The 23,242-nt window shown below is 41.1% G+C and overlaps 1 protein-coding gene across 1 annotated transcript; it reads left to right on the forward strand.

The window, feature by feature from the left end:
* Positions 1-11,780: 11,780 nt before the first annotated feature.
* On the forward strand, positions 11,781-18,432 carry CYP24A1 (cytochrome P450 family 24 subfamily A member 1). Its single transcript, XM_074157505.1, has 11 exons — positions 11,781-12,038; positions 12,144-12,334; positions 12,534-12,627; positions 13,140-13,236; positions 14,404-14,495; positions 15,187-15,298; positions 16,686-16,831; positions 17,160-17,326; positions 17,514-17,592; positions 18,018-18,212; positions 18,322-18,432. Exons 1-11 carry the CDS (start codon positions 11,781-11,783, stop codon positions 18,430-18,432), a joined length of 1,542 nt encoding a protein of 513 aa, XP_074013606.1.
* Positions 18,433-23,242: the final 4,810 nt, after the last annotated feature.

A 23,242-nucleotide genomic window follows, 5' to 3' on the forward strand; every position in this document is an offset into this window, starting at 1 on the left:
ATTCGTGCTGGCGGAGGCTGGTCTTGCCACTGCCACTGGCAACAGTGGCTGAGACTCCCTGAAACTCCATGATCAGCTCCTGCTTGGGTCTGCCAAGACCGTCTTGAGGAATGATCAGCATCTCCGGTACCTGCGAGCTTTCAAAAATTTAAATACACCTCAGCTACAAAGATTGCCGAGCGATACACTGTTTTGCCAGTGTCAGGTGGGGATGGCAACAAGCCTGTAGTGTAAGATTCAGAAAGGTGTTTGAAAATATCTTCAGGTGTTTTGCTGTGATTCATCTTTATGCTATGCTCTCCTGTGAGCTGTGGTTGAAAGTCACTAGACCCAAAGAAAGTACCTGGGTACGGAGAGTCCAAGGCCCTGGATGTGCTTGTAAAGTGTCTGGCTTTGGAAAGGAATTTGGAAAGCTGGGTTGGAGTCTGCAGCTCACTGAGCAGTGTCTGGGGAGAGTTTGGATGTCCAGAAAGAGAACCAGACAGTGCTGTGACCAAGGGGCTGTCAAGGGTCAGCACGTTCAGTCCCAGGCAGCCAAAACTGCTGAACCTTTTCTCAGAGCTGCTGAGAATCGACTCCCAACTGGTTTGGAGTCCAAAGATCAAAACCATTTCCTGAAGGCAAAATTTATAACCTTTCTTTCTCAAGCTATGGTTTCAAAAGCCAAATACCCTGATTGCACGCGATGGTCTTGTTCTTCAAACACTTATTCATGATATGGGAGACTGATGTACATTTCCCTGCTGTCTGATGGCATCCAAATTCACGTCTCCCACCCCCCTCCTAACACATGAACCTTAAATAACTCATGTTATCTAATGACTATTTTAATGAAAAACAGAGGAAGAATCCGTGGACCATAGCGCCAGTGTGGGCTTTGGTTAGAACCCCTTGTTGCTGAGGGAGAATCCAGTCCTGCAGCTGCAAGAGAATCCTTGCTCCACAACAGCTTATAAAAGTCCATTCAAAAGTGGATCTTTGGAGAACAATAGAAGACAACACCCAACAGAAGAACGGGTCTATATTTTAAGAGTTTCCTATTAATTTCCTGCAATTAGGCTTATTAGGAAGAGCTGAAATATGGCATGCTCCATACAAGTCTTAGCACGTATACTAACATCGTTCTCTCTCAGCCTTGACTTTGTCCATTAAAGATGGAAACAGTATAGTGGCCCTACTGCCTACAAGAATGAAAAGATTGGGTTCCTGCTTTATTACTTATGGAGACGGAGTTTACACCAACAAAGCTCAGCTTCATTTCATAGTAGAGCTGGTTTGGGAGCTCTCTTTCAGTAACTGCTTTTTGTTGAATAAACGTAAGAAAGTGACAAGTGCTTCTGGGAAAGATTGCAGCAGGTTTCTAGCTTGAAAATGAGGGAAAAAACTTTCAGAACTATCAAAATATTCTATAATGGATATTTACTGAATGAAAAACTTCTGGGTTTTTTTTTTCAGTTCAGAATGACTGCTCATTTCAAAACTCCTGTTACAAACTAGTAGAAAAAACAGAATAGAAAATATTTTGAGTGGCCCTCAGGCTGACTGTTACATTTTATTTTGGTGCATAATTTCGACTTGTTTCCCACTGAGGGAGAAAATTAATCACAAAAGTACTCCCCGGGGAACTATGTTTTTATTGACTTATATAAAAATATCATCCTAATTCTAAGTCTCTCTTTTTTCTCAGAGAACAAACTCTCATCTCTCTGGCCATTCTCCTACTCTTCCCTAAGTCAGCTATCTTCTCTCCTCTTAAAGATCGTACTATGAAAGGATATAGTCTAAACCATGGTTATTTCTGTGGGTGGATTAACTGAATAATACATGTTAGGTCCGAGCCAATGTAATTTCCTTCAACAGAAAAGGAGCGGATTTCGTAAGAATTTGATGACTTGAAGGCTTTGAAAATAAATCTTTTTCTCCCACATGCTCGGGCAAGATTTGTGGTGTGAGCATGTTGCCAAGAGTAACTTACTGTAGACCTTTCTTATGTAAATAAAAGTGAAAACAGTGCACGAGTGCAAACATCTAGTGGTGGAGTAAGATAAACTCAATGAACTCAGTGACCTCATTTCTCTTTCAGTTGCATAAAAGGACTTGCTCTTTCTTGTACTGGTCCTCGTTGTTGTTGCAAGTGTGGTTAGCTTCACCTTGCATTTTGGTGGGATGCCTTCCATGGTGTGTATAACCCCCACGCCCTTCTTCTTACATCTCCTTTGTGGTTCTTTTCCACATTTTTATTTCATGTTACTTGCTGTAGCCTTTTGCAATCCAGCTCAGTGGTAAGGAGCCTTCCCATGCTCTTTGCTGCCTAAGTGAGTTGTTTTGAATTACCAAACTCTTTACCCTTTTCCCTGAAGTTACACAGAGCTCTTTCTCAGTCTTTGAGCATCTTGAAACACCCACACATCAGCAATGTTTGTTAATACAAGATGCATTAGAAATGGAGAAAACTTAATGGAGATGGAGTGGTTGGTTTACCTAGATTTAGCCTTTATGAAGTGGATTGCTATTAGCAGAAACTGCACAAAGTTGTACTATTTTAATTGTGCCAGTATCCTAAAGGGGTACAGCTTCCATATCATGTAGGTGTAGAGCTAGCAGTAGTGTGACATTTCCAATATTAGACAACATGACTTATTGTGGTATAAAGTTCCTTATATCAGAAAGCCTATGTCTTCTACCAGCATTGCAGGAAAAATAGAGGTTGAAGAAAAAAAAAAAACCTTCTAAGGGTGTTCTTATTTTCCATAAAGACACGTCAGCTCTTAATGATACAAGTCTTAAGTATTTATAGGATAAATCCCCCTTAGTTTTTCATTGTTTTGTGTTCTGAGGAAAGGAAGGCAGATTTTCTCTGATTTCTAACCTTGTTCTTTCAAAGAAAGAAAATCCCTCCTTTTAGTCAAAAGCACCATAACCATTTTATCATTCAGGCCCTCCTCTATGTTTGTATATATCCAGCATTAGAGTTATTAAATTGCATTAGCTCATTTCTGCAAGTAATCCCAATAGGCTTCACCCTCTGAAGGAAACTTTCTTCTCCCTTGCTGTAGTGCTTTGCGGACAGTTCTGCAGCGTCAGCTGAACCCATGAAGCCAAGGGGAGTTTTTTGCTGGCTGTTTGTGCCTGAGATGGAAGCTGGAGATTCCCTTTTGCTGGGAAATCCCTTTATGGTTAAGCACAGTAGAAGACCTTACTCCACCTTTGTGGACAGGATATTCTGTCTACACAGTGCTTTATTATCCCATAATTCTGGCCCAGAAGAACAGTTGTTGCCTTATGCTGATTTTATTTAAAATAAAAGGTAAGAGCTATCTCTGCAACCCTGCCCTTCCTCACCACTACTTGGCATCTCAGTATCAACAGTGAATATACCAAAGTCCAAAATATTACCCATGTATTTCTGTTACTCCACAACCCATCCTGTCCCAGAAATGTTTCTAGTGGTGGAATGTCTCTCGGTTTACTGGGAACTTTTCATGGCCCGCACTGGAAGTCTCTCTACAGGGCCTACAACTGCATCAGGCTTGCCCTTTTTTTACTTTTGTGGTTCGTCTTCAATAAGAAATGCTTACAAACTACCTAAAGTTAGGTCTTCAGTTACACCTGTACAGGTAGAAATAATTTCCCTTCTAATTTCCCTTCCTTCCCTTCCCTTCGCTGACCTGCTGTCAGTGCCAGTTTCAAAAGTCAGTGTGTATTTGTTGAAAAATACACATAAGGAGGAGTTCTGTTCCCTCCTTAACCATCGTACTGCTGGATTCTTTTGTCTTAAAGCATTACCAATTGATAAAATTGATTTGCCACTGAATCTGGAGGCTGGTTCTAAACTCACAGCAGGTGAGTCAGTAACATACCCTGTCTGTAGTGTTACTCAGCACTTTTTAATCTGCACAAATTTGTCTTTTTTTTTCCTTTTTTTTTTTTTGGTTGGGGGAGTGTTGGCAGAATCACAGTGGAGTTTGGGAGAAGAGTTTTCCTCAGGAAGGTATCAGATGTGCTCATTTGATACTTTACCAAATAGAGCAAGAAATATATTAAATGTTTTCCCAAGGGCAATAGTTGCATTCGGTAGTCATACATCTGAGGAAACTAAACTGTTCCCTAGAGAGGTCTGTGGCCAGGCATTTGAACTGAAATAAACAGCAGGATTTCAGGCAAAGGCTTTATCTGATGAACTACTGATGCAGTCTGCTCTAATCCCTCCAAAAACAATGAATAGGAGTAGCCAGTATGTGGCCCAGAGGGTATTGAGTTCAGCGAAGCATAGCCCAAGTGCCTTTTGGCTGACTAATAGTAAAGGGAGATAGAGTTTTCATCTTTTCTTATGGCTCTAATGAAGACAATAGAAGCAAAATGCACTCAGTTCGCAGCAATTCACTCGTTAAAGTTCAAACTCATCTCTGTGGTTTTGCAGAAGCACTGCTGGATTAATAGTATCTTCTACGTATCTATTAGACCTTTCATCAGAAAATACTCTAAAGGCCACAGACAAGGATTGTTTCACACACTCCCTCCCTGGGGTGAAACACAGCAGTGCTCCAGAATAGTTAGTAAAAAACATTTAAAATCTCCTATGTCTTTGCCATATCTGGGAAATTTTGAGACCAGATATTATTACCAAACTGTAATCATGGGTAAGATGATGATAATACTAATAACTAGCACTCTTCCTCTCTGAAAGCTTGCAAACTCTCATAGCCGTGGTGCTGTATATCGTTCAGAAGATAATTGCTGTAAATGACATGGAAACTACTGACAGCGGGCTGGGGCTTTGAGTTCTGTATTGGCTCAGGGGGGAGACACCACTTGCTTAGTCACTCACTTAACCTCCTAAACCATCTTTCTCGTATATTGGCAAGAGTTCAAGATGCTAACCTCATGAGAGCATTATCTTGGTATTTCAGGGGAATTTAGAGACCAAATATTAATAGCTGTGAAACTCTAATTCTAGAAATATAATACAGCGTAGTACAAAAATGACATGAAAGACTATATTCACACAATTATGCTTTATGAGATTTTATAACAATGTGTCAGTGCAGGAAAAATAGGATAAATATTTTTTATCTTAAGATAAATGTAAGAAAAATGTGCAAGAACAATATTGTTATTGCCTTTTCTTTGACAAACTGGCTGGTAGCATCTCGTAGAAACAGAGCCTTTAAAATTTTAGCAAGTAACAAGCATCTGTTTGCTTTCAAAAGACTTGGTATGAGGTCAGGTCTACCTCAGCAGAAACACATCCATCAAACTGAAAGTAAAGTAATCTGTGCAAACGTTACAGCCTTAATCAACAAATCCAGTAAATTGCATGAGTTTGAGTCTGATTCAAGTGTTTGCATAACCAGCTTTAGCAAATTCTCTCAAGAAGTCATATAACAGCTATTTTTCCAGGCAATGAAGACAATCACACAACAACTAAAAGCTTCAGGTTCTTAAGCATATCTTTATTTTAGAGTTGTGTTGTTTGAATTAAAGGGATACTCAACGTTTCCTGCTTCTGACAGCTTTCTTTGCTTTTGGCAAACAGGTTTTGGTCACTTTCTTACATTGTGGAGTTATTAATACCACTAGAACTGAAAATATTTTCAGTATCGTAACACCAGCACTACTTTGCACATTAACTGGATTGGAAAAAGGCAACTGCACATGTACAATGTCTTAGCAGAAGGTTAAATGTGTAATTGCACACAAAAATAAGTAGAAATATACACGATTGCTCTGACGTATACTGTTTCTGGAAGCAGAGCTAAAATGAAGATTAATTTCCCAATGGGGAAAAATCATAAAATCATAGAATCATAGAATCATAGAATCATCTGGGCCGGAAGGGACCTTCAAAGGTCATCTAGTCCAACCCCCCCTGCAGTCAGTGGGGACACCTCCAACTAGACCAGTTTGCTCAGGGCCTCATCGAGCCTTACCTTGAATGTCTCCAGGGAAGGGGCCTCAACCACCTCCCTTGGCAACCTATTCCATTGCTCCACCACCCTCATGGTAAAGAACTTATTCCTAATGTCTAATCTAAATCTGCTTTTCTCCAGTTTAAAGCCATTACCCCTTGTTCTGTCATTGCCGGCCTTTGTAAACAGACTGTCTCCAGCCTTCCTGTAGGCCCCCCTCAGGTACTGGAAGGCTGCTATTAGGTCTCCCCGGAGCCTCCTCTTCTCCAGGCTGAACAACCCCAGCTCCCTCAGCCTGTCCTCGTAGCACAGGTGCTCCAACCCCCTGATCATTTTAGTGGCCCTCCTCTGGACCCTCTCTATCAGGTCCATGTCCTTCTTATATTGAGGGCTCCAGACCTGCACACAGTACTCCAGGTGAGGTCTCACCAGAGCAGTGTAAAGTGGCAAAATCACTTCTCTGGATCTGCTGGCAACACATCTCTTGATGCAGCCCAGGATGCGATTGGCCTTCTGGGCTGCAAGTGCACATTGCCTGCTCATGTCCAGCTTTTCATCTGTCAGCACCCCCAAGTCCCTTTCCTCAGGGCTGCTTTCTAACACCTCATCCCCCAGTCTGTATTGATAGCGAGGATTGTTCCGGCCCAGGTGCCGGAAGTACTGTCAAGAAGTACTGTCTCAGAACACTGCATGCATTCGTCTTGGCAGAGACACAACCTGTCAGGGGTTTTTACAGCTGGAAACAGAGATACATAAATACCTACAGAATTTAGGTGCCTTTTGGGTTTGGATGCCTGAGGATCTACATTTTGAACTGTATAGAGGTCTAACTCTCCATGTCTCCAGGTGATGTAGCAAACTTTAACTGACTCCTTTGGCCTGAATCTTGGGCAAAACTTGACCACCCGAAGGCTTCTTTAGACTTTATGTGGAATCTTTCACAGTTCCTCTCAGTACTTCTCAGGACCCTCCTGCCCTCTGTACCTCTAGGATCAATTAATAAAGATAGATACCTAGATATTGTGAATTTACACGGGACTGTCTGCAGGTCTAACCTGAAGTGGATGCAAGCTGGCCTGATTCTTAGATGCATCATCTAAAGTCACTAACACCCACCACACACACCAAAAAAAAAAGGAATTTAATGGCAATTTATTGTATCTGTATAATTACAGGCTTTTGCTGATACTGCTAAACTAGACTGTTTCAATATAGACTGGATCTAAAGGCACAGCGCTTACATGTCATGGATCATTAGGCAGCATAAAGGAGGGTAAGTCAACCTGTTCAAATGGTGAGGAAAATACTATTTACATTATACCTTTTTGTATGCTCTAGCATTTTCTTTGCATAACATCATGTTACACTGATAACATCAGCAATAAATTGACACTTGCATTTTTACACTGTCATAAACATACGTAATTCTTTCGCAGTAAGTAACCAAATTACATCCGTACTCATTGGGATAAATGTAAAATATAGTTAGATTGTACATTACACCTGTCAATAACTGCAGAATAGAGAAGGATAGGATGGGTGTCAACAGGAAAAAGATGGTTTATGGACATCTGGGAGAAACAAGGCTGAGAGAAGCAACAGGGCTTGTACTATACTATCTTAGTATGAAGATATCCACCTGCAATTATTGCCCAATCACAAAATCATGATTCCAGTAAGTACTTTTGAACCATCCTGAGGGTTTCAGTTCACACTGAATTCCCTCAATTTCCCACTGGAAGTGTTGAAGACTAATAAAGAGAAACCAGAACTTCCAGTATCACCTTTCATTGCACAATATCACTAGTGAAATTCCTACCTCCCGAACATGACCAAATGCTTTGAAAAATGAAATGTTCTTCTGTCTGTTCTGTCCAAAGACAAAAATTCAGCCTGGGACAGTAACTCATTCTTACAGCATCCTAATACACAAATCCCTTGGTACAACAGCTCCCTTCCCTACTCAAGGAGGACAGGATTGCTAAAAGAGACAAGGAACTACAAAAGCCCAGAGAATGGTTCTAGTTATCAGAAGAAAAGGGAAGAGCCAGTTAGATCCTGAGCATTTCCAAGCTGACTGTCAGAACATTTTGTCATGGACTTCAATTTCTTGGTCTGTGCTCACTGCTTTCTCCCTGACTTATCCTCCTTTATGCTTAACCTCTTGAGAGAATGAAGTATGAATAGAGCATTGCTTTATCCATGTAAAGGAGAAAATAAATATTTATACACAGAAAAGATGGTTCAAATTATTTTTTTTCTAAAGTAAATATCAATATGCTTAATTTAAGTCAAGAAATCTCTTATTTTTCTTGAACCGTGTACTTACTTAATTAGAGACTCCTTCAGTAGTTGAATGTTGCAATGTTTATTGCAGAGGTAGGTATCTCAAACAGGTCATGGCCAGCTAGAAGATTCCTTGGCTGGTGGAGTTTGAGCTCTTCATCTACCTTTCTGTTTTTCTGGATCCCTCTCTGAGGATTACCTTGTTCTCAGTTTGCTCAGCAGACCTTTTTCCCCACACTCCTACTCCTGTCTTGTAGGAATGTAATCATCTAGTACACAGTGAGATCGGACGAGTTTAATGTTAAAAAATTAGTGTTTGAGTAAAAAATATAATGAAGATTTCTTTTGCTTTCATTTTACAGTGAGTGTCTGTGTAACAACTTTGGGATCTCAATTTTCAAATACATTTCAGTTTCTCTTCTGTAGAATGGGAATTACTGTACTTTCCCATTTCCTAAACTGAGGCTTAATTCATCAGTATTTACAAAACTCTAAGATCCTCAGCTGGAAAGAGACAAAGAATTAAAAGTGCATAAACAAACATGAGCAAAAGCCTGGAATAACAACTTTGTGTTTTGACACCAGAGTTTACAAGTTGCATTCAGCTCGTCTTCCCCAGCATTGTGAAATACCTTCCTATGAGAGATACTCCCTGTGCAGTCCACCCATTCTCCTATAGCACTTTTACGTTGTAGCATTTTAGGAAACACTGGAGACTTCAAAACCATTTTAGCTCCAAAAAGGAGAAAGAGTAGAGGTCAGGAGACAGGAATTGTGTAATATGTCACAAAACAAATCTGGAATTACAGGTATTAAGGAGGAAAATCCACTACCAATCTAAAGCTCTTTCCCATGGAGGAGTTATTCTGGTAATATTTAGTGTATTTGAAATACACTATATGAAAAGCAGTCAGTTCACTTCGCTCAGTGCTTTTGATTTGTTTTACGATATATTGGAAGTTCAGCTGTTGTGTTTCAATGAGATTTCCAAGCACACCTCAGTCTGTTAAATCCCAGTGAGGGGTTCTTAGATTGATGGGATTCCCAAGTTTTATTTAAAGAATATGTTACTATTGTTTCCCAAGAGGCAGGACTAGCAATTGCTTCTGCTTGGGAAGCAGCTCTAAAACTTGGACTTCAGGTACTGATTAAATATTTTAGTGATGAAAAAGATATGCTGTGATACAGCCTTTCTGTACCTCTGCAACAATCCCAGTCAAATCTTCTACAGAAGCATCACAGTGGCAGCTCGTTTTTCAAGGAACATTATCTCCTGACATCTGAGACTGCAGAAATCAAAACCACATTTATTTTTCTGCAGCAAGAGAAGCATAGAAGAATATGTATCATAAGCTATGTAGTTTTGATCTTCAGATATTTCCTAGGTCTTTGACCTAAAAATACTCCTTGCCATAGTATAGAAGTGAAAAAGGCTTTTCACTCACAGTTGTCATTAGCTGTTACAATTATTAGACAATATTGTGAAGTCTTGTGGATAGACATCTGTGGGACAATGGTGACATCTTCCCTGTCACAGGTGCCTCAGTGAGATAATAATCCTGTGAGGATAAGCCCCCAAAATTCAGTTCAGGAACCCTGTTAACTAGTGTCGCTTTACTCTTAAGCTAACCCTTGATATGTTCTAAAGGTCACAAGAAAAGATCGTGCTGAAAATTAAAGGCTTGTTTTTGAGATCTCTTAAAAGGGAGGGGAGGAAGAAGTGAAGGCTGAAAATGCCCTTAGAACTGCACTTTACCTGAAATTGAGACAATCATTAGCTCTTGCAGCTCCAGGCCCAGCTGAGCTACAAATATACCAGCTTCCCTGCCAGAGAGTTACATCACGACCACAGAAGTTAAATAAAACCTTTTCCATTCTGTAACTTAAAAACAGCTTAATAGAGAAGATTTCGTATTAACAGGGTGGTTTCTTCCCCATAGCAGCGACGAACATGGAAAAATTGACCTGTGCCCAGTTTAGTCTTGACTTGCCTATTCCAGAGTCTTCTAAAGAGATCGTTTCACAGGCACTAAGCTGTGACCCTTCAAATGAGTTCATTTTGGTTCCTTAAATAGACAGATGTCCAGAGAGCACACAAATTGTCTTTTCTTGTCTGGTTTCTCAGAAGAACTTATCATTGAACAAAGCCCAAACTGCACTCAGTCTACAAGGACAGCAAGATGTGTTTTCAGTAGAACTAGTTCAAAGAAAAAAAAATGCCAAGAATATCAACTTGTTGTGGTATTTCCCTAAAAAAAAGTTGCAAACTGTCAAACAAGCTATAATTGTTAAGCCCAGCTAGAAAGTGATCTTGTGGCCCATGTAGTATGATCCCCTAGAAGAAAATCACTGAAATAGAGGGGCAAGATTGGAAAGGACGTACAAAAATCACAGAAGTCTGCAGTGAGATGTCATGTTTTTTGTACATTTTTCTCTGTATTGATCTACCTTGGTCTTTTTATTGTGATTAATTTGAGTTTGAGACATGAGCCTTTATGGGTCTCAGGTTCCATGTCAAATCCATCTTCTAATTATTCCTCTGCGTGTCCCTTGTCTAACACACCCATCTATCTGCACACTCTGCATCTTACTGTCAGACACTTAAATAAAAGGGATTAAGAGCTGAGTCACAAAACGCAACTTGAGAAAGATGAAAAAAGGTAGTGTGGGGTGGGAGAGAATCAAGTCCTCATTGTAGCATACCTGTCTTTCCTGGAAATGCTCTGGTTTACAGGTAGCTTTTTGTCTTGCAGCAAGACCCGCAGCCTCTCTGACTTGTCTTGCAAGGGGAGGACAGAAGGCTAAGTGTCTGGGTGACCTGAGCTTCTTTATCTGTGCTAGCTCTTCTCCTGCCTTCACTTAGCATGAAAACCTTTGGCTCTTTGTGAGCAGTTTCCGATTAAAAGACTCATGGCAATAACTGATTATTTTTTTTTGTCAGAATTTAATGGCTGCCAACACTAACAGTGAAGGGAATTTTGCCTTCTCAAGATGATGCACTCACATGCTCTTTTCATAAATAGGTGGTTAGTCAGCCAGATAGGGGAAGAGCAGTCCACCCACCAAAACTTGTTATTCCTCAGCTCCCTGCGTTTTTTATTCCATCATTTCAAGTGCAAACACTAAAGGAAGACTGAACTATTCAGCCACCTGTGCACCGCAGTATGAACACCACAGACCCCCCACGCTTCCCACGGCTGTGCCCTGGCCGCTCGCCCCGCTAAAAAGCTGAGTTAAAAAAAAAAAAAAAAGAGTAAGAAATTGCTTAATGAGACCGTTCTCACGAACGCCAGGGAGCGAGTGCCGCTACCTGCCGCGCTGGCCACCGCCTGCCTCCCGCTGGCCGCCGGTAGCCCCCGGGGAAGCTCCGCGGGCGGTGGCGCGGCCGGTGCTGGCGCGGTGCCCTCCTGCCTCGCCTGAACCCTTTCATGAACCGCTTGCCCCGCAGCCTCCCCGGGCCGGGCCGGGCCAGCCGGCCCCACCTCACCCCACCCCGGGCTCCCATTGGCCCCCGATGAAAGTCCAGCGAGCCTCCCGCCTGCTATATATATACATATATGCGGATGGGTGTCTGTCAGCGCGGCTATGGGAGGCTGCAGCATCTTCCTCCGGCATCCCGCCCTCACCTGCGGCCGCGCCGCGATGAGCCCCGCCGGCCGCGCAGCCCCCGCGCAGCGCTTGCTCGCCTCCTCCCTCAGCGCCCTGCGGCCGGCGGCCACCCCCGCTCCGCGGGGCCGCGGGCACCCCCTGGCCGCCCTGCCCGGCCCCCCCAGCTGGCCGCTGATGGGCAGCCTGCCCGACGTCCTCTGGAAGGGGGGGCTCAAGCGGCAGCATGAGACGCTGGTGAGGCGGGCGGAGGGATGGGGATGCTGCGGCGCGGGGGGAGGCAGGGGAGCGCCTGGCACTCACCGGGGCATGTGGGGGGGTGTTTCTTTTCTGCGCCCCCAGGCTGAGTACCACAGGAGGTTTGGCAAGATTTTCCGCATGAAGCTGGGGGCTTTCGACTCGGTGCACATCGCAGCCCCCTGCCTCCTGGAAGCCCTGTACCGCCGGGAGAGCGCCTGTCCCCAGCGCCTGGAGATCAAGCCCTGGAAAGCCTATCGGGACTATCGCGACGAGGGCTACGGGCTGCTGATCCTGTAAGTGGCACCCGCAGCACCTGGGGGGCTCCTGGGGAGTTGCGGGGGGAGCCGGTGCGGGCCAGGGCGGTTTCCGAGGGGCCCGGGAGATGCTGGTCTTGTGGCACATGCTGCTGGTTTGGGTTGTGGGTTATTTTTCTTCTTTCTTTCTTCTTTAAGCCTTTCTCTTTTCAACCTGACTTTTTTTAATTCAATCTAGGGAGGGAAAGGACTGGCAGAGGGTAAGAAGTGCCTTTCAAAAGAAATTAATGAAACCCAGGGAAGTTGCGAAACTGGATACCACAATCAATGAGGTACAGCGCTTCGAGAAACTTTCTCTCTCCCCACTCCCCTGGAAACCTGGGAAATAAAAGCAGATCAGAGCTTTTGCTTATTTTTCTTGCATTCAGTGTTTTTTGCCTTTACTGCTTCATTCTTATGTTCCTCCTGTCAGGGAACATCTCCCTCTCTAACTTCTGTGCTCCTCATTGAGTTTGAGGAGCATCTGTGATAAACAATTTAATCCTCTTTATTGTGAAATGCCAGTTTTATCCCAGTGTCAGACTGAAGCATTTCATCCTGGTGGAGGAAAGCTCAGTTTGTCAGAGTACAAGCAGTAATAGCATGAGAGTCATGTAAAATCCAAACATATGTTAACACAGGGAGAAACTGAATCTTGTTCAAAGATCAGGAAACAAAAGTCTTCCTCTCTTAGGTGAGATTGCTACCTATTTAAAAGACAGTTAAAATGTTCAATTACACAGGATTTTTATTAGTTGATGTCATTTTATTGACTTCTTTTCTCCCTCTTCTCTCCACCACTTAGGTCCTGGAGGACTTCATGCACAGAATAGATGATGTTTGTAACCGCAATGGACAAATGGAAGATATCTATTCAGAATTCAACAAATGGTCATTTGAAAGTAAGTTGTTTTTTTCCTGGGAATGGTATGCATTTTGTACCTGCCATGGCATTTCAGTTAAAGTACGATCTATGCTGACAGTGTAAGCTCATTAGTTCCAAACTATCAGCTACAATACCATGGAAAGTGGGTTGCAGAGGAGCCAAGGGACTGTCAGTAGTCCCCTGCAAAATTCATCAGCAGCTATACAAACTCTTCTGTCTTGTTATCTATGTGTCTTGTAAAAAGAATCAAAAATAGTCATAAATCCAAAAACAGTGCATTTATCTACAGTGGGATCAGATAGCACATGACCATTTTTTTTCCACCTCATATTTGTTAATTATCAGCAGCACAAGATCAGTTAAATGATCCAGTAACAGTGAAAAAGTTCTCAATGTAGACAAGGGTTGGAAAATCCCATTTAAAATGTTTACATTGGGATTGAGAAGCACTGGAATAAGTTACCAAGACAGGAGCCTCCATTTTTAGAAACAATTGAGAGGGACCATCTGCCAGGAATGACTTAGGGCAGAAGAAACTGCAGCAGTGGTTCCCAACAAGGAGGGATGGTTGGGTGTAGAGCTCTGCCAGACCTGGCTGCTTGTGGCTGGCTCATGTCACCAACCTGTGTATTGAGTTCCTGAAAGTGTTTTTTTTTTCCACTGCCAGTGGTGATGGCTGCTTATGGAAAGGGAGAAATAAGAAGTGACAGCTTTAAAAAAAAAAAAGGCAAATGGAAAGAGGTGGAAACTTGTGGAGTGTGGGATGCTGCCAGTGTTTGCAAGTGTTTTCTGGCTGTGGAAAGGGCTAGGAGATGTTGGACTAGATGGCCCCTTCAGGACCTGTTTTCCTGCGACTCGGTTCTCTTCAGCAGCTTTGCCAAATAGCTTACTTGCCAAATATGCCAGCCCTGCTTGGCAGAATGATCTGCTGCTCATGTGAGGGGATCAGTGGTGATTCTTATTTGTGAAGTGCTACTGGTAGGGCATCTTAGCTTGATACACTGCTACTTGGGTCTGAGGCAAACCTGCAGAACGTGTTTTAAAGGGCTGTTCTCACAGGTGTGTGTCATAGAACAGAGACCATTTTTCAGAAGGATAATCCAAATGATTCTTTGACAATAAATGGTGGACACCATGCACCCTTTTGTTTGTATCATTTAGTGATAATATTGCTTAACAACAGGTATCTGCCTGGTGCTGTATGGAAAGAGGTTTGGACTCCTGCAGCGGGATGTAGAAGGAGAGAGTTTGAACTTCATCAAGGCTGTAAAAACGGTACGGAAGAGTCTTTACTGGGGCCCCATCTAAGGTGACACTTAGATGTGCAATGCTAGTACTGACCATCTGACTGTCCCATTATGAAATGCCTAAATCTGTAGGGGGGAAATGCTGTATGGACAGCAGGGGAATCCTGGAAATAGAGTTGTTGGGTTGGGTTGGTTAACTTTCCTCTCCCTCTGAGACACCTGTTGTGCAACTCTGCTGTTTCTTGGGTGTGTCTCTTGGAGTTGTGTGAGATTATGCAAATACTCTGGATTTGGAGGTTAGTCATTCCTGCAAGCACACCTGCTCTGTATTTTGCTGCAACTTGGATGCCGGTGATGTGTATCTGCCTAATTTTAGCCATCTAAAAGATAGGCATCTAGCCTGGCCTAGTTTTTTAGCTCCATCTGTTGTCAAGGGAGAGAGAGGCACTGCCAAAGGGTGGCTTGTCCCATTCTAAAACAGGTGCCTAAAATAAATAGAATGAATCACCCACTGGAGAAGCCTCCTGTCCTCCATTGGCTGTCCCTAATTTTCAGCTGGATATGGTCTACGGTTGAGATCCATCCTTTCTGTCCAGGATGGAAAATCTGCCAGAATCTTGATTCCTGAAAATTACATCCTACTTTACAGTCTAATTTTGTTCAGAGATTGCAAATACACAGATTAAAGAAAGATTTCAAAAACTCTTTCTCCACCACAGATGATGGCTACTTTTGGAATGATGATGGTTACCCCCGTGGAACTTCACAAGGGTCTGAACACAAAAGTCTGGCAAGCTCATACTAAAGCATGGGATGATATATTTAAAACAGGTTATTGTTTTAAACACGCTTTGTCTCCTTTCCCTTCATCTCCGTTTCCTGCTTGGTGGAGTAAACTGTCTCCATACTTGCTACTGCCCTACGCTGCTGTTAATTGCTGCCTTCAGCACAGATTGAGACACCTTTGCTGCAGCTAACCACAAACCTATTCCAAGCATGGGAGCACTGTTTTCTTATGACTAACACTTAGGTCTGGTTGTGGGGCAATAACCAATCCCCAGGGAAGACCCAGAAATTTGGGAGCCAGCAATGTGACGAGTCCACTTTAATCTATCATATAAGTAAACAGCCAGAAAGTGTATGATCTCTTTAAAGTAAAGGTATGTGAGTGAGCAAAGGAACCTTCCTCAAAGGGACCTCAAAGGGAGTCGTTTTCTTGAGAAACAAGAATTTTACATGCAACAAAAGCCTGTTTGCTTAAAAAAACGACAGATTTTTTTTAACAACCTGGAATATAGTTATAAGTCTTAAAAACAGAAGCAATTTAAATAATAAGGTACAGTTTGGTTTTTTGACAAAATTTTCTATTTAAGATGAATTGGCCTTCAAGGTTGTAAAAATTACTCCAACTCCAGATATGAAGTTAAGTTTATATTTTTCAATATTTTCCTAGACAGTGACAGTTGTAGCTAAAGATTAAGAAAGGTTTTGGCACTTGGATGATTGTAATGCTGAGTGATATATTTCTCTTAGGTATGAGTGCTTGATACTTCAGGACCTGAGGTCATGCCAGCCACACGTGCACTTATTTTATTGCTTCGTAGTTTATGGGTTTTAGGAAAGACCCTTTAGACCAGTTTTGTTCAGAAAAACCAGTTTGACACCTTCACTTGACATGAATATCTCTTTACTAGGAACTGGTCTTAACAATTGGGATATTCATGAGAAAGGGTGGGAAAAATCTAGTCCTTTATGTTTAAAAAAAAAAAAAATAGAAATTTGGCACCTATTTATTTTTGCCTTCCCCTAGTAAGTCAAAGGCTTAAATTTCCCCTCAGGGAATCTGACTGTTAAGTCTCTTTGATTTTTTTTTTTAACACCTTGATCCCTTTTGAAGATCCAACCTAATAAATTTTACACACTTGTATTTCTGTTTGCTAAATATTTCACTCAATGCATCACTGATTTCCTTTCCCAGTTTAAGAAAACAGAGTTCCTAATAGTTTGCAGAAGCTCCTTCTGTTCAGCAGTGATTTTTGTGACTAAGTTTTCTGTCTAAAAGTGAAAATACCGTTATTTATTCAGTATAATGCTCATTGCTTGAAAAAAGAGCACAGCTTGGTATCTTCTTTCAAAATCCTGCATGTGAGACATCTTTTTATTTTTATAGTATTTTTAGTGATTTTCCATTAATTACCTCCTGCTCCTCCCCCCTCAGCCAAGCACTCAATTGACTGTCGACTGGAAAAACACTCTGCAAACCCTCAGGAGGATTTCCTGTGTGACATCTATTCTGGAGGACAACTTTCCAAGAAGGAGCTGTACGCTGCCATCGCAGAGCTCCAGATTGCCGGAGTTGAAACGGTAAACCTGACTTTCTGAGAGCCTTTAAAAATTAGCATCCTTCCAACCCCCTGCTTTCTTCCATAACCTAACCCTCACAACATCTGGGAGTGAGATAATCCTGTCATTGATTCAGTGGCCTAATTGCGAGTGAATTTTTACCTGAAATCACTAGATTCTTTCTTCTGTTCATTACTCATAGAGAACAACTGGGATGGCTCATAATCCCTTAGGTTTACAAAATACCATAAGGCAGTGACCAACTGTAAATGACACTTTGAAGTTTTGGCAACTTCTTGTTTCTGTCACCACAAATGGAGGTCTTATGTTTCTTTTTGCTTTGTTTCAGACGGCCAATAGTTTACTGTGGGCTTTGTATAACATTTCACGCAATCCACATGTTCAGCAGAAGCTTTTCCAGGAAATACAAAGTGTTTTGGCTGCTAATGAGAGTCCAAGTGCTGAGAACTTGAAGAATATGCCTTACCTAAAAGCATGCCTGAAAGAATCCATGAGGTAAAATTTTCAAATAATTTGCAAAAAGCAAAATGATCACAAAGTTTTTTACCAGCTAGTGTGTACTACGGAGAAAGAATTCTCCAGTATATATAATTTTGTTCATGTTGTTGTTTAATGTAAACTGTGATAGATACAGGATGAAAAAATGCTGGAAATTTAACCCATTTTGTTTCTTTCACTGTAGATTAACACCATCGGTGCCATTTACCACTCGCACCATTGACACAGAAATGGTTCTTGGAGACTACGTACTACCTAAAGGGGTAAGTCAATTAATTTAGCTTACTACAGTATTTTGTCATTGATTAACTGTCCTGTAAACCACTAAAGTTGGTCATATTTCAGTCTCAAAATGACTTTGCCAAAGGATAAGTCCTAGGATATGGAACGAGGAATTCTCATCAAGAATTCCCATAAACTGAAACCCATACCTGCCTGCACTGCTGTTGGATTTAGACAGAAATATTTTGGTGTGCTATTTCAAAAAATTTTTCAAACTTTCCCATGATTTTCTGAGGAAACTATGACCTTTTCTATGTTTGAATTAATCTTCAGAGAATTACACGACATCTTCTGAAGAAACTGCCTCGCCTTTACTGTTGCGTTATTTTTTTCCATCAACAAGCTGATTCACTCGGTAGCTCTAAGCCAATTTGTAACGAGACTCTTTCTAATGCTTTGCTTATAGACCGTACTGATGATAAACAGCCATGCCCTGGGTTGCAATGAAGAGTACTTTAATGGCTGGACTCAATTTAAACCAGAGCGCTGGTTTCAGAAGAACTCAATAAATCCTTTTGCTCATGTTCCGTTTGGCATTGGGAAGAGGATGTGCATCGGGCGCCGCGTAGCAGAGCTACAGCTTCACTTGGCCCTTTGCTGGGTAAATACTCTAAAATGGCATTCCGTGCACAATGGCTGGTTGTTCAGCATTTAAACTAATGAGAAGATCTAGAAACCAAAGCTTGTTAACTGAAATGTTTGTGTTTCAGCTCATTCGCAAATACCGAATTGTAGCCACTGACAACAAACCAGTAGAAACACTCCATTCAGGAATACTGATTCCCAGCCGGGAGCTTCCCATCGCTTTTCACAGACGATAAGGTATGGGCATAAGGGCCTCCTGAGTACGAGACTTTTCTTTGAACCTCATTTAGAATTTTCATAGAACTGTGAGTGCAAAAGAACAGATGTTTTTCTAAGCTTTATCCTCACAATGTGATGCAGGTCAAAAATGGGGAATTCAAAATGTGTATACTGTTGGAGAAAATAATAGCCGTTATTTTGTTATAACTTCTCCACTGCATTTCTAGAAGATGTTTCCTGAAAAACACCATTTGATTTTGAGCATCAATGTACAGATTAAAAAGAAAATGTCCTAGTGAAGGAACAATATACACAATATAGAGTTTAGATATGAAAACTTGATTTTAGGCAGAAGGACAAAGAAAAATATCGACTTGTAAATAGTCATGAAATGTTGCAACTTATTTAACATTTTTGGTTCAAAAAAATTGAATGTAAGATTTTCTCTCCTCATAAGCTTATACAAATAAGCTAACAAAATAGATTATTTGTATCAAAATTTAAATTGGAAAACTAATTCTTTGATCTAGTGACATTTAAATACTGTGGGAGATATTTTTTTGCTGGCCAACAGCACAGCAAAAAAATCACCCAATGTAATTTAAGTAAGGATATTAACTCCTTTAACTGAAGTTTTTTCAGTGCTATCTGCTTTTAAATAACCGATCACTCTATAGATTTTTTTTCTCTTTAATACAGCTTGCAGAAAATAAATGACAACCCTGCTGCTGCCTTGTCTGAAAAAATATACATCGATTGGGAAAGCCAAAGCCTAGGGCAACCAGTGGAGAAACTGCAACACGTGTCCCTTGAACAACTGCGGAGCCAGATATAGTACCAAGAAACACTCCCATACTGTTTTATTGGAAAAATGTGGTTGGTTAGTTAGTTCAGCTGTACTTAGCAATGTTAAAAGGAAAGAAAAATACCATGCACGTTCATATACCTATGCAAATATACTGATTTAGTGCAGCTGAGGGACTGTACAGGATAGAGCTTGGTAATGAGCTGTGGAGTGTTCTCTGTAGTTCTTGTTAGTGCACAGTGAAATTATTACAGCCTCAAGCTGTTCAACAGGCTGCCTTGGAAAGAGCTGTTTTCCAGTTTGTGGAGATCATAGAGGACACCTGAGGGAACAACAGTCACGGCTGAACTGGCCCAGTTAGCTCAGAGTTGAAGAGCTCTGAGAAGTCAGCTTAAGGGAAAGGAAACTCGCTTAGTCCTTATCAAATTGCCAATGTCAAGAATTAAATTGAGAAGTAAGATGGCAGTCTGTAATAAAGCTAATAACAGGGCTTAAAAATTAGGATACTTAAAGAAGTATACTTTCCCTAACACTACTCACTTCCTTAATAAAAGGGAAATAAGGACAAAGGTATATAACAGGATTTATTCCTCATGCCTGCACAGTACTTTGATTTGAACTGTGCAGTTCAAATCAATATACCGTTGCAATACTGTACCTGCCACAAATTCTTCTCATATCCATAGAGTTTCATGCCTTCAACTCCCACACAAGCCATTTTATCACATCTTTATTGTAAAACCTTAGTGGTCTTTTATTGCATGAAAGGCCTTATCCATAAATGGAATCATTGGAATCCTATGGGTTCTGCCACTATTAAATGATGATTATCCTAACAGGATAGTTACTTCATCATATGAGTAACATAAAATGTATGTTTCAAAGAACCACAGGAAATAAGGATCATAAACATTTCGAAGAGATCTATTTCCTGTGGAGATTTCAATACCTGTATCTAAAGGTTAAAGCTGTCACTGCCCTGCATGTAATACCATATGTTAGCTATTATGGTCACTAGTGTATTTTTCCCATTGATGCAGTTTCAAGTACAGGTTTATATATACAACCATGAATGGTTATTTTTATTTTTTTTACATTCTGAAATGATGCAAGTTTAGCATTTGTTAGTCTGTCTCCTGAATTCTTTTTTATTTGTTTTCCTTTGCTGTTATACTCAGACATGTAACGATATTACAATGTGTAAAGCAGTTTGTGCATTAGCTGAATCTCTCCAGTCAATTTGCTAATAGTCAATTTTGTAATAAAATAAAGATTTCTATTTTTTTTCTATAAACAGTCTTCTGTAGTTTATTATAAAGTCTTTGTAGCATTACAAAAATGTTGTCTTTCATGATAGCTTCTTGCAAAAATCCTGCTGTGGGGCTTTCATCCCTCTGCTTAATATCCTCAGTGGGCTTGAACTTGAAATTCTCTAAAATCAAATTACTTTAATTCACTAGTGAAAAACTTCTGCTTTATGGTACTCCCACCCCAAGTTGCTCGATTGCATGTTATAATGACACCCTGGCTGGGGAGCGGTTTGCAAAGTCCAGCTCCCAGCGGGAGGGAAGGGTGGGCACTGCCTGGCACCCAGCGAGCCCTGGCGAGGCGCATCCTGGCTTAGCAAGTAGAGGGGAGTCAAGCCCTGCAGCTCAGAGGTTTGATGCCAGACTCCTTTTGTGCAGTTGATCTCGCCACTCCCTCAATCCAGGCTAGTCCTACTATTCAGGAATGTGTTAAATCCACACCTACAGCCCCTTTCCCTCTGTATAATCCTATCAGACCTCAGTGAATGCTAACGTGAGGAGGCTTTCTGCATCTGTAGCACAGCCAGAACACGTTTCTCCCCAACATGCACAGTACCGAGATCTCCAGGGATGGGATTGTTACATTTCTCTGCCATTATGACAAGCTAAAATCAACATAAAGTTTTGAGGAAGGATGAAAATAATTTGAACCTTTGCAGAATCAAAAGAAATTATGTCTATTTAAAAAAGCCATCCTCCCAGCACTGTGACTGACAGCCTGATGGTTAAGCAAAGAGCAAATTTGACAGTTATCAAAACCACGCTCTTTGCCAAGTCAAGGCTGCCTCCGGCTGAGTGAACGATGGTGTATGAAAAACTGTACAGCACTATGCGAGAATTTTGCTTTTCTGAAAATCATATTGCAATGTGTACTTTAGAGCGACTGTCGTTTGTGCTGCTGAAACTGCTCTGACAGCCTGGAGCCCAGGGAGGTTGGGCTGAGAGACCATAGGTGCTCACCAGATCCCCGGGGAGCTCTGGCAGCTCATGCTAAGGTGCAAGACTGTGAGGGGAAATCTACCCAACCTGTTACAACTATAATATACACTAAGCCTCTTCTTATAGTATTATAAGCTACTATTACTCCATTAGAGCCAATGGAGTTGTGCCAATATGGAACAAATGTTAACAGAAAGTCAGAACTATTCAATTCCAGGCATATCACGTTGCTCACAAATGTTCCGGTGATTTAACTTTTAAAGACAACCAAAGAGAAGAGGTGTTATCTGGTTGAACTGACCTTGACAGCCTAGATATCAGCTATTTCGAAATCTTTTATTGCTTCTGTATAGTAAATCACAGGTTATGCTTACCGGACTGCTTATTATTTTCTCTATTTAAATTTAGGGGACTCAAAGATCTGTACAAGTGTTGCTCTGAGTAAGGTTTTGACCAGCCCTATACAAGCTAAGGTACAAATGCGTGCTGTCTTCTGGATTTCTGAAAGTACAATAACCACTGACCTGGAAAATTTTGTTCCGGAAGCTTTGAAGATTTTCAAGTTCCTGAAGTTTTCAAAGAACTTCATTAATCTGCTACCTCAAAGTACATGTCCAAAGCAATTTACCCAGGAAACAGGTAATTATCAAACTACAAAGATAATGAGTGACCAAGCCAGACTTGCACATTAAGAAACCCAGATGGCTTTCTTTTTCTCGTATTTGAGAAGTATAAAAAACAGCATGATGCTTCTGAGATTAATAAATATCTATGAAACCTTTCGCCTACGGTCAGCTGGCTAAATTCAGTTCAGTTCTTTGCTTTTTTGAAATGATTTGCTCATTCAGAATTACTTATTAAAAAGACAATGACAGCACTAGTTCCCTGGTATCATTTCCTACAGTTACTCCTCAGAGGAAGATAGATGGATCGTAAAATGAATGGAATTAATTGGCCTCCACATTAACTTTCTCAACAAGGAAGTGAAAAAGATTCACATATCCAAAAGGAAGTTAATTCTGTTCAGGCTTTAGGCATGTTAGGGCGAATGATATAGAAAAAGTTGGAGCCAACTAATCTGCGCTTTTTTTATGAATAAAGAATGCCAGTTTTGAGGACTGACAATCTGGGATTTTTCATACATGTTCTGTTCATTACAAGCTGGCTGTGAGATAGTATGCTCTGAGTCACTCTCTACATACACCTTCCAGTGCCCTGATTAGATGACAGATAATGTGTTCTCGTTTGTCTTCTTCCACACTGAGAAGGATCTTTGTTTACAACAACTAGAGGCAGAATTCATGTCTGTGTCAGTGCTGACTTTAACTGATGGGGAAAAATAAACCAAGCTCTGAAAAACTAATTCTGCACAATGTTCATAGCTAAAGTTCATTTCAGAATAAATTTTTGGAGAACAACTCAGCACGTGCTTAATTTAAATATGTAAAACATCAAATTGACCTCAGTGGGACTGCATGTGTATGTGTGGAGTTTGGAATGCATTACCACTTTTTAAAAAAGGAGAAAGTTTAACAATTCCCAGCATGTCTTTTGTGGTACACACATCCAAAATTCATGTAAGGGTTGTAGCTTTAGAAGAAAAAGATGCCTTTTTCTTCAGCTAATTGAAACAAAGGGCCTATTGAGGTTGAAACTACAAGCAGCCTCATTAATCTCTTACCCTGGATGCGTGTGTTGTTCTGAGAACTTGTGGATTGATATACCGTAGTGTGGGTGGCTGCATTCAAATTTTTTTGATGTGTCCTGCCAGGCATG

This window comes from Numenius arquata, chromosome 12 (assembly GCF_964106895.1).
Source record: "Numenius arquata chromosome 12, bNumArq3.hap1.1, whole genome shotgun sequence".
Classification (NCBI taxonomy): domain Eukaryota; kingdom Metazoa; phylum Chordata; class Aves; order Charadriiformes; family Scolopacidae; genus Numenius; species Numenius arquata.

What these genes read in the sequence shown, in the direction of transcription:
- CYP24A1 (XM_074157505.1), top strand. Translation starts at nt 11,781, where the DNA reads ATGGGAGGCTGCAGCATCTTCCTCCGGCATCCCGCCCTCACCTGCGGC. An exon ending in TCATCAAGGCTGTAAAAACG is followed by an intron (nt 14,496 to 15,186) that starts GTACGGAAGAGT and finishes TCTCCACCACAG; the next exon opens with ATGATGGCTACTTTTGGAAT. An exon ending in ACTACGTACTACCTAAAGGG is followed by an intron (nt 17,593 to 18,017) that starts GTAAGTCAATTA and finishes CTTTGCTTATAG; the next exon opens with ACCGTACTGATGATAAACAG.